Source organism: Coturnix japonica, chromosome 1, assembly GCF_054131305.1.
Source record: "Coturnix japonica strain WE chromosome 1, WE-NBRP24, whole genome shotgun sequence".
Lineage (NCBI taxonomy): Eukaryota > Metazoa > Chordata > Aves > Galliformes > Phasianidae > Coturnix > Coturnix japonica.
The window spans coordinates 162,279,893-162,292,117 of record NC_140663.1 but is presented as its reverse complement, the minus strand read 5'-3'; the positions used below and the strand labels follow the sequence as shown (position 1 = coordinate 162,292,117).

The window sequence follows — 12,225 nt, the reverse complement described above, 5'->3', positions numbered from 1 at the left end:
TGTCACTGGCCAAGCCTGTTGCTTTTTATTCTCAACGCTGCTTTTCCCTTATCCTTCCCCCATGTGTCTGTGGTATACACCTGTTGTCTTTCATCATGGGTTAAGATCATAAGCTCTTTGGGCATAGACCATCTCTCTGATTACATGTGTCTACAGTATCCAGCACAATGGGACTGTGATCCCCGAGCGGGGCCTCCGGGTGCTGCCGTGATCAAGTTGATAAAGAGTAATGATTTTTGACATGGCGAGTTCTGCAGTTTTTCCCAAGTCATTCTGCAGTTGTTCACACTGATAGATCCATTGTGTGTGCGAGGAGTGTCCTTAAACCTGATATAGATGGCAAATGCTGTGGAACATGACCGGAGACGTCCCTGCTTTGGGGTGGGGGTGCTGCTTGCCTCTTGCATGAGCTGACACAGAGCTGCTGCTTCTGCAGGATGGGCAGGATGGAACCTTGCCCTGAAGCTTCTGAATCCCATCTTTCAGGTGGGAATATGGTCCAATGGAAGTGACTGAAATGGTTGGAGCACCTCTGCTCCCTGCACATCCCTGGGGGTTTAGGACCCAGCCTTCCCCACAGACATGGAAACTGGGAGTCCCCTTCCTTCCTCTCAGACGTTAGGTCTGGTGGCAAGGGATGCAGTGAGGCTGCTGGCTTGGGGGTTGGGAAGCCTGGGAGAGCTGTTCCCACCCAGCAGGGAGACATGCACAGAGCTGAGCATTTTTTAAGTACCCCCTTTGTGAAATTCTCCTTTCCCAGGGCTCTGTTTCCAGCCTCCACCAAGGGACCTTCCTGTGCCCTGCCACCTCTGGGATGCACATTGGCATTGGCACCGTGCACTCACTCTCATGATACTGCATTTTTTTTTTCCTTTCTTTTTTTCTCCTTCTCTCTCCTTTGCAAAAATAAAATACAATAGATGGTTAGATGAAATAAAAGAGCCTGTCTTCAGGTTTTGCATTTAATCCCAAAGAGCCTCTGCGTTGCGCCCATTCCTCGATCTCTTCCAGAAGGATAGAGACCCTTCTGTCCCTTTACTAATTAATGCAGCTATATCGGAGCGCGGCGGAACAACAATAACATCCATCATCGACATCACGAGAAGAAACATAAATCCTCTCCCCCTCTCCCTCCCCCTCTCCCCCCCCTCCCCTGCTTCCAGTGGCTCTCTCCTGGCGGTTTTAAATAACTTCTGCATGCGGGAGGAGAACACTGTTGGCGCCGCGGGGTGCCCCAAGCTCTGCGGGCGGCGGGGGCCTGAAGCTTTGGGGCGCCCTGCGGCGACACGGAGCATCCCCGAAAATCAGAGCGGGGCACTGCGGGGAGGGCTTCGGGATTGGGGGGGGGGGGGGGGGGGGGAGGGGAAACCATGTGGAGTAACACTGAACCACGCCCCTCCCTCCCCCCCCAATAAAAAAAAAAAAAAAAAAAAGAAAAAGAAAAAAAAAAAAGAAAAGGGTATAAAAATTCTCCCAAAGTTCCCATTGGCAGTGCCAGGTTGAGTTTGCGCCTCACTTGGGTGTAAATATGGGGAGGGGTCGTGGGGGATGCCCAGTGGGTCCCGAAGCGCAGCGCACGGGAAAATAGATAATAATCCTCGCCGTGGTTTCTTTGTGGTCGGTGCCCCCCCCTCCCCCCCCCCCAGCCCGTGCTGCCGCAGAGCAGTAAGCGCTGTGCCCGGCGCTGGAAGCGGTTCTGTATTGCAGCAGGTAGGGCTGAGCGCTAGGACCTCGCAGAATCCTTCCAGCAGCACTCAGGACTACCTTAAACCCAGCCCAATGCCTCTTCCTGCGCCACTCTGCGTGCTGGATGGAGATCCACAGTCAAGAGCCGCAGCTCAGTGCTGGAGTACAACATTGCCCAGGGAGCCCTGCAGGAGCAACACCTGTTCCGAGCCAGCCAAGAGAGACACCAGCACTTGTATGGTGCTGCTTTGCTTGTGGATCGGCAATACCCCCAAACCAGTGGACATCTGCTGAGCCTCCTGAGAATTCTGGATAATAGAATTTGGACGTCAAAAGTTTTTTCTTTTTTTTTTCTTCTTTTTTTTGCATTTTTTCCTTTTTTTTTTTTTTTGGCAATTTTTGAAAATTTTTAATTAATTTATTATTATTATATATATTTTTTTAATTCTTAATTTTTTGGGGGATTTCTCTCAGCCAACATCGTGAGATCTCCCCCCCCCCCTCCCCCTTTGCGGGATTCATGCTGATGTATGCAGTCTGTTATAGAGTAAAAACAGCGCATGCCTTTCTGGAGTCAGAATCCATAAATCCTGACGTAGCCTGTGCATCTTAAAAAAACCCCTCTACCGCCTAGGTATTTAAGTTGCTATGGTCATTCTATTCTTAAACCAAATGGAGAAACTACGGATTTTTTTTCTTTATTACGGTTGGATGGGCTGAAGACCTTATTGCTTGCTAAGAGCTGGGGAATATATGCGTTTCTATAGATATACACATCTATATGTTTATAAATATGTCAGTGTGTGAGTATAAAGTGGTGGTTTCTTAGACTAACTGGTTTGACCTTGAACCTGTACCAGTCAAAGCAGAATATTACTTTTATTTATGCGTTTAATGGATTGAAGAAAGAACATTCTCTCTGTAACCGCGCTAGGGAGGGGAGAGGAGTGGAATATACCTATCTTATATCTCCTGGGTTTGGCACCATCATTACTGTTTATTCTTATTCTCTAAAAGCAGAATCTTCTGATGGCTCCCTTAGGTGAAGTTGGGAACTATTTCGGTGTGCAGGACGCGGTGCCCTTTGGGAACGTGCCCGCGCTGCCGGCGGACAGCCCGGTTTTGCTCAGTGACCACCTGGGCCAGGCTGAGGCAGGTGGGCTGCCCAGGGGCCCCGCGGTCACGGACTTGGACCATTTAAAGGGGATCCTCAGGCGGAGGCAGCTCTACTGCAGGACTGGATTTCATTTAGAAATCTTCCCCAATGGTACTATCCAGGGCACCAGGCAAGACCACAGCCGATTCGGTAGGTACTCTCCTTAACCCTTGAGGGGTCATGTGATGGAATAACGCGCCGGGACCGCGGGCGGGGGGGGGCTGTGGGTGGGTGGGCGGCGGGCAGAGGGGTCGCGGCGCTGCCCGGGGGCGAACGGAGCGTGGCGAGGTGCGGCGGGTGCAGAGCCGGGCCGGGGGGTGGGGGGGCGAGCTCCGCTCCGATCCACGCGGGGAGGAAATGTCGCTCGGGACGTCTCTCCCGAGCGCCGCGATTTCGCGAGTTTAAAGGGGCTTTAATCATTAACCGCTCCGATTTAAAACGCACCGACTTTCCCGAAGGGAGTGGCTGCCGTCCCGTACGCAAATGCACGAGGGTTTTCCTCTTTCGGTTCCCTCCCGGTTACCTGCCCGGGCAGCGGCCCCCCCTCCCGCTCGGTGCGGGGCTCTCCCGGTGGACCGTGCGCCCCTCCCGCGGCGATCCCGCAGCGCTCCGCGGCTCTCGGTCTCTCCGTGGCTCCGGCGGAGGCTCCGCTCTCTTCCCGCACCCCGGAGCTCGGAGGGGGGAGGTGTGAGGCTGCCTTGGGGCCGGGGATCGAACGCACCGAAGTGCCTCGGAGCTGCCGGGGGAGCCGAGGCGGTGTGTTACGGCGGGGTGAGGGGAATGCGCCAGGCTGGAAGGCGCGGCGCTCCGCGCTGCGGGAAGGAGTTAACTCGGGAGCGACCCAACCTGACAGCGCTCGCACTCGGTCGTAAAAGCAAAGTCCCGTGGTGAAGGCTTTTTTTTTTATTTCCTGATTTTTTTTTTCTCTCTCTCTCTCTCGTGTTTTAATGCCAGATGTTGAGCGGTATCTAAACTGCGTTTCACGGCTCTGCGAGCCCCGTATGCGATCGCGGTGTTGCGGGAGGGAATCCCCGCAGGGCGTGGAGGGCTTCTGCGCCCATCGCCTACACCCCGCGCTCGGGGGGGAGCGGAGAGGAGAGAAAGTGCGCCAAGTGCCCGCGCGGTGCGGAAAGGCGGCGGCACGGCGAAGGGAATGGAGGAATTTCGCACCCACGGTGCTTTTTTTCCTGACACACGGAGCCGCAGCGAATCGCTGCCGCGCCGCACACGCACACCAACGCGGGGCTCCCTGCGCGCACACCGCGCAGCCCAGCGCAGGGCCGGGCCCGGCAGGTGGAGGACAGCGCGGCGTCACCACGGGGGCCCTTGGGTTTGGGTTGGGAGGGGGGATGGCCGCCGGCTGCTGCCTGCGGGGCGGCGGGGAGCGCGTTCTGCGGGACCCTGCCTTTAAAAATGGCTTGGCGGCCGCTGCTGGGGGGCTCCGGGGGCAGCTGTCCTGTTCCCCAGGTAGTTCGTAGATTTATTGATTTATTAGCATTATTTTTATTTGCCCCCATCGATGTGGTCCCTCGGGCGACGCCGCGGCACCGACTCTCGCTTCTCCCTTCCCGGTGTCCCCCCCGCCCGCAGCCGGGGCTCCGCTGGGGCTCAGCGCTGCTCTGCGTGCGGGGACGGGAGCGGCGGTGCCGTGTCGGTGCCGCGGCGTTGCCGCTGTGTCCTCCCGGAGGTGACCGAGCGGCGGTCGCTAGTCGGGTTTCGGGGTGGTGATGTCCGGGGGCTGCAGGGGGGAGAGGCGAACACGGAGCCTCGGAGCGTGTGAAGGAAACCTGCGTGAACGGGGGGTTCTGGTGGGGGGAGGAACTTTTCCTTCAAGAATAAGGACAAAGAGAAGCCCGGGGGATGCGCGCAAACTCTTCTCGGGGCTCTGCGCGGTGGGAATCCCCCTCCCCGCTCGCGCGCACATACACACACACACACGCACGCACACACACCCCTCTGGAGAGACATCAGATAAGAGCAATTCTTTTGTGATGCGATGTTGGATGCGTGCCTGTGGCATACAATGAGCCGAGCCATGTTGTGTGTCTCTACTCGCCCGGCTCCGGCAGCCCGGCGTTTCGCAATGCCCGCAGCAGCAGCGGCAGCAGCACTCGGAGATGTCCATCTCGGATGGAAAAGCTCCCCGGGAGGGCACGGCCCGCTTCCCCCCGGAATGCGGTTGTGGCTGATCAAAGCCGTGTTATCTCATCTGGGTGACAAAAGGATTTTTTTTTTTATTATAATGATTGTTTTTTGATGCAGTCTCCTTTCGTCTAAGGGCATTTGCCACACAGTGGAGTCATTGTAAATTCAGGAACTCTGTAAGAGCGGAGAGGCGTGCCCCTGTGCGTCAGCACAAGGACTGCATGCACAGCATTAAAAAAAATAGGAGCGTGCAGGAAAAGGGCGGGGGGAAGAAAAAAAAAGCTGTCAGCAGGTGAAATCCGCTCCCTGGGACCTGCTGTGCTGTGCTGCCGTGCTGCTGCCGCAGGGAAACGCGGCGCTCAGCGGCTGCGGGAACGGCCGGGGCCGTGGAGGGTGCACACCCGCCCTAGGGGGCTGCTGGGGGCGGGGGGCGCCGATCGGGACTGCAGCCGTCCCCGAGCGCTGGGTGCGGGGCAGGGATGAGTGCGGGGGGGCTGAGCCCTTTGGGACTAGGGAAACGGGGGCGGGTTTGCGGGGAGTAGGTTTGTGGGGGGTGAGTTCGAAGGGGGTGGGTTTACAGGGGAGAGGAGCGGCCCTCACCCGCCCTCTGGTCCAGCCCCTGGGGAGGGTCTGCGCAGCTCTCCCGAAGTGCCCCCATCAGAGGGTGGGGGGACGATGCACTCTGTGACAGCCTAGAAGTGAAGTAGGGCCCCGCTGACTCCTGGGGGGGCCGGGACTGTCTGCGCTCCGGTCCCTTAATTGGAACCGGGCGGGGGAGTGGGAGGAGCGGTGACAGCTGGGACACGCGGGTGCGTCCCGGCTGAGAGCATTGCCACTGAGAGCCCGACCGGCGCTGCTGAGAGCTGGGGGCGGGGGGGAGCCTCAGTCCCGCTCCCTTCTCCTCTCTGTTCCCCCTGCGCAGATGCCAACCGCACTGCAGCACCCCGCGTACTTCCCGCAGGTCCCCTCCAGCCTCCCCCGTTCCTCACATTGCCGTGGCTGCCGTTTAGGATGCGCAGTGGAAGCTGCGCTGCTTTGATCCGGCAACAGGAAAGGAGGCTATATATAGCAAACGACCAAAATGTCCAAAGGGCAGAACGAACCAAGGAGGTTGCAGTGATGCTCGTTGCTTAGAGCTGGGTGAAATGCTTCCTGTGGAAGTCACAATGTCACCTTTTGTGGGGGATCTGCGATGTAGGGATGGTGATGGGACCGGCCCCACGTGCTCACTGTTTGATTCCATGTCCAAACTGGGTCATAGCAGAGGAGGTGCATGGAGGGCTGGTGGGGTTGTGCAAGGAATCATCATTCCAAGCGTTCCTCCCAGGCTCTTTGTGGGTCCTTCCCTTGGACTGGTGTCACTATAGCAAATGTGCATTGTCTGACAAGATGATGCTCAGGACTCTGTGTACTGAGATGCATTTCGCCTCTCCTTCTCTTCCCCACTGTCAGTTATAAATAAGGCTGTAACTTGTGAAGTTTGGAGCTGTCCTGATTTTCCTTTGGCCCAGCCTCATTTTGAGGGTTGTCTATTTTAATATCTGGTTCAGGTGCTATGCACTCTGTGTATGTTACAGAAATGATAAAGGGAGAAAAACCATGGAAGTTTGGGCCAAACCATGCAACACTTTAACTTCTTTCTGACTGCACAATTGGCCCCTGACAGTCTCTTGTAGCCTTACCAGCATGGTGCATAATGCTGCAGAGAGGCTTCTGACTGTTTTAAATGAGCTAATCTCTATTCTGATCCCTAATATGTGGATGCTCTTTGCCAAGTACCTTAAATTCTCCTGGTACTCTTGCAGTGGGACGTGACAGTGCTTTTTGTTTCTTTGACACACTAAGCAGCATGTGCCCAAATGTTTGCAATGAGGACAGCAATTAAAGTCTATGTTCGTATCGATGTGAAAGAGGCCAGACTCACTGACTTACATCATGGGATAATACCTCCCATAACATCTAACTTCAGTTAAAGTTGCTTGGTAATATGTATCGAGTAATGTGATCACTTGGTAAAAGCCTTATGTAAAAAGCTTCAGTAAGAAGCCTGCCTGTATTGCACTGCCAGATAGAGCGGGGATGTTTGGATTGTTTCAATGGATCAATTGTATCTGTGATGCTGTGCACACCAGATAAACAGCACGGGGCCACTTTTTATGACTTCAAAACAATTCTGTACTTACTAAATACTTCCTCCCAGTGTTTTAAGATTTGTGCATACGTAGAGAATAATTTAAGATGAACCCTTAAAGCAGGGTTATCAAAACAATAGACTGTGGTGTTTGTAGTGCTGAATAATATATAAGGCAATGATCAATAGTCCCTTGCAGGGAATACATTTCATCTTTACATTAGCTTGACTGTAAATTCTCCCTGTTGGCTTCAGCTCATGCTTTGTTAAATTTATGTGATTCATGCCTGCTGTTGATTAGCGCGCAACTATTTTGTGGGAGATGCCAAATTAATTGTTCCAAAAATCCATGAAAGTGCTTTTTTATTGGCCACGTGAGGCTCAACACATACTATGCTGTTATTTTACTGTTTCATGCAAATATAATTCCCAGCGAGCTTTTAAAATAGTTATGTGGTGTGATTAGACATGAGAATTCACAAACTCTATTGGAAATGCTGCACTGGGCTTTACTTTGTGGCTTGGAACGCAGCGTGATGAGGCCGTGTGGTGCTTCTGAGTGGGGCTGGGTCGCTCTGCACTCACTGTGGTCTTCATGAACAGTCCAGAATAGGGTGTGAACCCCATTGGTTCCATGCAGTTCTGGCTGTGGGTGAGGTTTGGCTGGTAGCATCCTCACCAAGAGGGAAAGGCTGCCAGAAATCCAGAGCTCAGATGCAGAGGAGGTGGTGCCTGAGTTGGTTCTCTCAGTACTGGGCACATGGATGCTGAACCTGGGAGCTGTGCAGAAGGAGGGAGAGCTTGTCTGCAAAATGCCCTATCTGCAGGGCACAAACGTCTGTGTGAGCTCACTGCTGCCTGTACAAGAGGATGTAACCATTCACACACTATCCCTTGGGTTTAGAGTATTTTGATTTTCAAGTTTGAGATGAGTAAAAAAAACGCCATACCATACCAATGAGAATGCCTAATATCTAGAGGAATAGTGTGAGCCTCTGGACTGTGCTACAGATCTCATTTCTCAAGCCTCTGAAGATGACACTGTGAGTAAACCTTTCCACGTATTCCTGATTCATTGATGCCTGGAAGTAGAGTTCTGCTTCCATGTGTAAAGTTATTTTCATCTCACAATGCTGACTCAATTTTTTTTTCTCCCCCTTTCTTTTTTATTTTTAAATTTTCTTGGCAAGACAGATTTCATCGATGCTTTAATAATGGTAATTCTGTCTGTCCCAAAACTCAATTTTTTTTTTCATTGAATGCTTTATGTGTTGCTCAAATCATGATGCTGACAAGTCTGCAGTAGGGCTGAGCTTTAGTTTTGTGTTCAGAAATGACAAGAAAGAGTGAGGATAATCGTATAATTTGACACATTAATACTGTCTGCAATGCATCCTTTGAGCAGAGATTAAAGGACTTCGCAATTCAAGCATCGTATTTTAAGGTGCATTCATTTGTTCCTCATCTTTGTCCAAACAACTCTGAAAATGGAAAGCAGGCCCTTGGTACCAGCTGCCTGTCACTGAGGGATCAGTCACATCTGGGAAAAAACCTGCCAGTGCGTACAGCGTATACACTGTGTGCTTTTTCCTGTATGTTCTAGGTATACTGGAGTTCATCAGTATAGCAGTAGGCCTGGTCAGCATCCGAGGAGTAGACAGCGGACTCTACCTTGGAATGAATGAGAAAGGGGAACTCTACGGCTCGGTAAGTCCCCAGCTATCCTAGGAGGTTCTAATCTTTCTGTTCTGTTGTAAGAATACCTGGTAGCTCCTGCAAGGCCTTGTTGCTGTGTGAGCACTGCTTCTGCTTGTGCAATCTTGATGTCTAATAAGAAATAAGTAGCATGGAAGGGAGAGAAAACGGTGACAAAATCCAGAATGAGTGATAATGTGGGCTGATGGCAATGTGGATATAAAGAGTGGAGACTGCTGGCCACTGAAGAGTGAAGGATGTATTGTAGGGTTTGCAAAAGCGTTCTTTCTGTAGAGACTGAAATGAGACAAAGTCACTGTGTTTTGTGTGTGGGCAGAGAACTTGCTAGGAATTGACAAAAGTGAGTCGAGGGGGAGGTAAAGGGTGGCATGTGTGGATGAGAAAATGAGAAGTAAGGGTAGATAAAAGTTATAAAAAGTAAAAGAAGGCAAAAGACTGGGTGGTCGTGTCCTGAAAGTTCAGCTGGTGCTTTCTGTGGGCTCTCAGCAGGAGCCGGTGATGGGCTTGGGGCAGGAGTAAGGCTTGGTGCTTTTGCTGTGGGAGTAGAAAGGCCACCCAGCTGTGTGTGTGTGTGTGTGCTGTATGTCCCTTCCTTTGGACATCTGCTGTGCCCTGGAATTCCCAGTGGTGTGTACACTGTGAGCAGTGGGTGTCTGACATGGAGTTAGTAACTCTTCAGTCAATAGAAGGCAATCACTTCTAGCAGGCAAGTGCCAACTTCCAACAATGACAAGAACTGGAGATACCATTGTGTTGGAGGAAGGGGTCTGGAAGGAAAGCAAATGTCTGAAGCGAAGGGAGGCTCTGTGTACTGGGACTTTTCAGAGGCTCGAAGGAGAAAATGCCAGTGATCAACTAGAGGCAGGGCCTGATGGCATGAACATTGCAGGGAAAGACACTCAGTAAAGAGCTGAGTTGACAATATGGTCTTGGGTGTGATTGAAGTTCCTTGTATCACAGGGGAGTGACTGGGAAATAACTGGAAATGATAACTGGGAAGAGTGGGACAATTGTGAGAGTAGGGGCAATGTGAGAAGATAATGAGCAGATGAGAACAGGAGTGAGTCCAACTTCCCAATGCATTATCTATGGGATATTATCTATTATCTAGTGGGAGGAAATAAGACTAGAAGTGTTGTCACAAGGTGTCCAGTTCAACACCATTTTGATCTCTTTCTTCTATTACTTGTGTGAGAGATGGAAGGTGGCTGTCTTAGAATCATGGAATCGTAGAATCATTTGAGTGCAAAGGAAACTTAAAGGTCATGTATTCCAACTCCCCTGCAATGAACAGGTGCACCTTCAGCTCAGTCAGAGCCTGTCCAGCCTTAGTTGGAGTGTCTCCAGGAATGGGGCATCCATAATCCATCTTCTGAGCAAAGAATAAGTTAGAGGAAGAAGCCAGAAGGTGCACAGCATGAAAGTGTATGTAGGAGGCAGAAGAAGAGGTGGCAGAATGAGGGGCAAGGCTGGGATGGAGAATGTGTGGAGAAGGAGGAAAAGGGGAGATACAGAGATGACAGGAACCATTGAGTGGGAACAGCAAAAAGAAAGGGATTTAGAATAAATGGCAGTATGAGGGAGGAGGAGGAGGAAAAGGTTGCAAGGATGGAGGGGAAGAGAGAAAAGGAATAGATGCAATGACAGATGCACACAAATTGCCTGTGAAATGTGAATAAGTTTTTATAAGTCAGAGTAATTGTGCAGCTGATCCATGGCATCAAGAAGTAGCCAAGTTGGGAGTACTTCTATGGCAGTACAGAGGCAGAAGAGCAATAGCACCATGAATCAGTAAGGCTGAAAATTATCAGTAGGAGGAATCATTTAAAAAGATACACATAGTCAGTGAAACAGTAAAGTCACTCTATGTTTCAGATACTCAGAAAAAGAATGGTGGAAGTGGCTGGTATTGATAGAGTTTAAATGCATAGATTTGGAAAGCCAACATTACACTGTCTTTTTTTCTGTGTAATTTGTATTGTGTGTGTTAAAATTTATTTATTTATTTTTGCTAAGAAATATGCGTAAGGAATTCTTTGTAAATTACTACTGTATTGATAAAATAATTGTTCTGTGAAGAGCAGTCCTTACAAAGCTCACTTTCCAAAGGATTCATGTCTCACTCCCACACATGGATGTCTCTTTATCTTCTCTCCCTGCAGTAACACAATTTCCCCAGGCTTTTTCTTGCTTTGCACGTAGAGAGGTGGTATTAGATGTCCATGCTTGCTGGATTGTTGGTTTGCATGGAGCTCCCAGGTGGGATGTTCAAATGATTACTTTACTCTGCCTCTGATTAGTTGCAGAACTGATAGGGACTTAATTTTCTTGAAGACCTTTGCCTCTTGATTGAAACCGGTTGAAAAGCTGAGGAGGATTGGCAGGCAGGCAGGGAGACGGATGGACAGTGTAATTGGATAACCTCTTTTCCCTAATAAATGAGGCTAAAAATATGAAGCCATTCATAATGGAGAAATGGCAATCTATAGGGCCAGAATGCAAAGTTCAGGTTAAAATCTGATGGATGATATGGCTTATTGTCAGCCTCCAGAGATGGCACATGCTGAAGAGTGATGGTAATTGAATTACATTACTTCCAATGAAATATAACCTCTAATGGCTACTCAGTGTGATGATGCTTTAAAGCCTTGTCAACACTAGCAATCCTAGTGCCTATATTTCAGCAACTGTCAGCTCTGGTAGAAACTCTGAGATAAGCAGTCCTCAGAGCATGTTTTCATGTAGAAATGGCTGAACATTTTTAAGTGACAGCATTTTGCTTTTGGTTTTGGTGAAAAAAATAAAAAGGATGATTAACTGAATGTGAAGTTCTCTGTTGGGAATAAATGCTGCAGTTTGAACTGGAAGCAAGTTACAATCCAGGCAAGGACAGAGGAGGTCAGTTTAACTGAAATTAGTGTCTGCTTTATGGCTGGATAAGGTTTAAAGTTGTCACTCGGATGAAGCAGGGAAGTCACCGAAGCTGTTCTGTGCTGCAGCACCAGCAAGGTCTTGACGCTGCTGGGAGCTGGCTGTCTTTGTTGTGGGCCTTTCAGAAAAGGCCATGAACAACAGCATGTTTCTTTGTCATGGAGCTGGTATGGTTGTGAAACTGTGAACATGTTTTGTAAGTTGGGAAAACTGCTTCCCATTCATAACTGACAAGCAACCAGTGAAATCCCTGTCCTGCTCTGCATCAGTGCTGTGGATCTATCCAGGTGTGTTTCTGCCACACTGTTCGAGGAGCTGCCCCATGTCTGTGGCAGCGTCAGATCTATATACAAATTTCTGTATGAAAAGTATATGAGGTGCAATCAAATCAGCTCCCTGAAAGACACATGTCCTTCTACATATGTGTGTGAAACATTTGGCACAGGTGGATTTTTCCCAG

The 12,225-nt window shown here is 50.4% G+C and overlaps 1 protein-coding gene across 2 annotated transcripts in view; it reads left to right on the top strand.

Moving 5' to 3' along the window:
- The first annotated feature begins 1,677 nt into the window (after positions 1 to 1,677).
- FGF9 (fibroblast growth factor 9) overlaps positions 1,678 to 12,225 on the top strand; it is a 31,534-nt gene continuing 20,986 nt past the window's right edge. The window contains exons 1-3 of one of the 2 annotated variants that reach the window (XM_085555680.1): positions 1,678 to 1,921; positions 2,729 to 2,992; positions 8,722 to 8,825. In XM_085555680.1, coding sequence (XP_085411806.1) covers positions 1,780 to 1,921; positions 2,729 to 2,992; positions 8,722 to 8,825 — 510 coding nt within the window. In that variant the 5' untranslated portion in view covers positions 1,678 to 1,779. Of the gene's footprint in view, positions 1,922 to 2,728; positions 2,993 to 5,574; positions 8,162 to 8,721; positions 8,826 to 12,225 lie in introns of those variants that run through there. The other variant, XM_085555671.1, reaches the window with a different exon arrangement.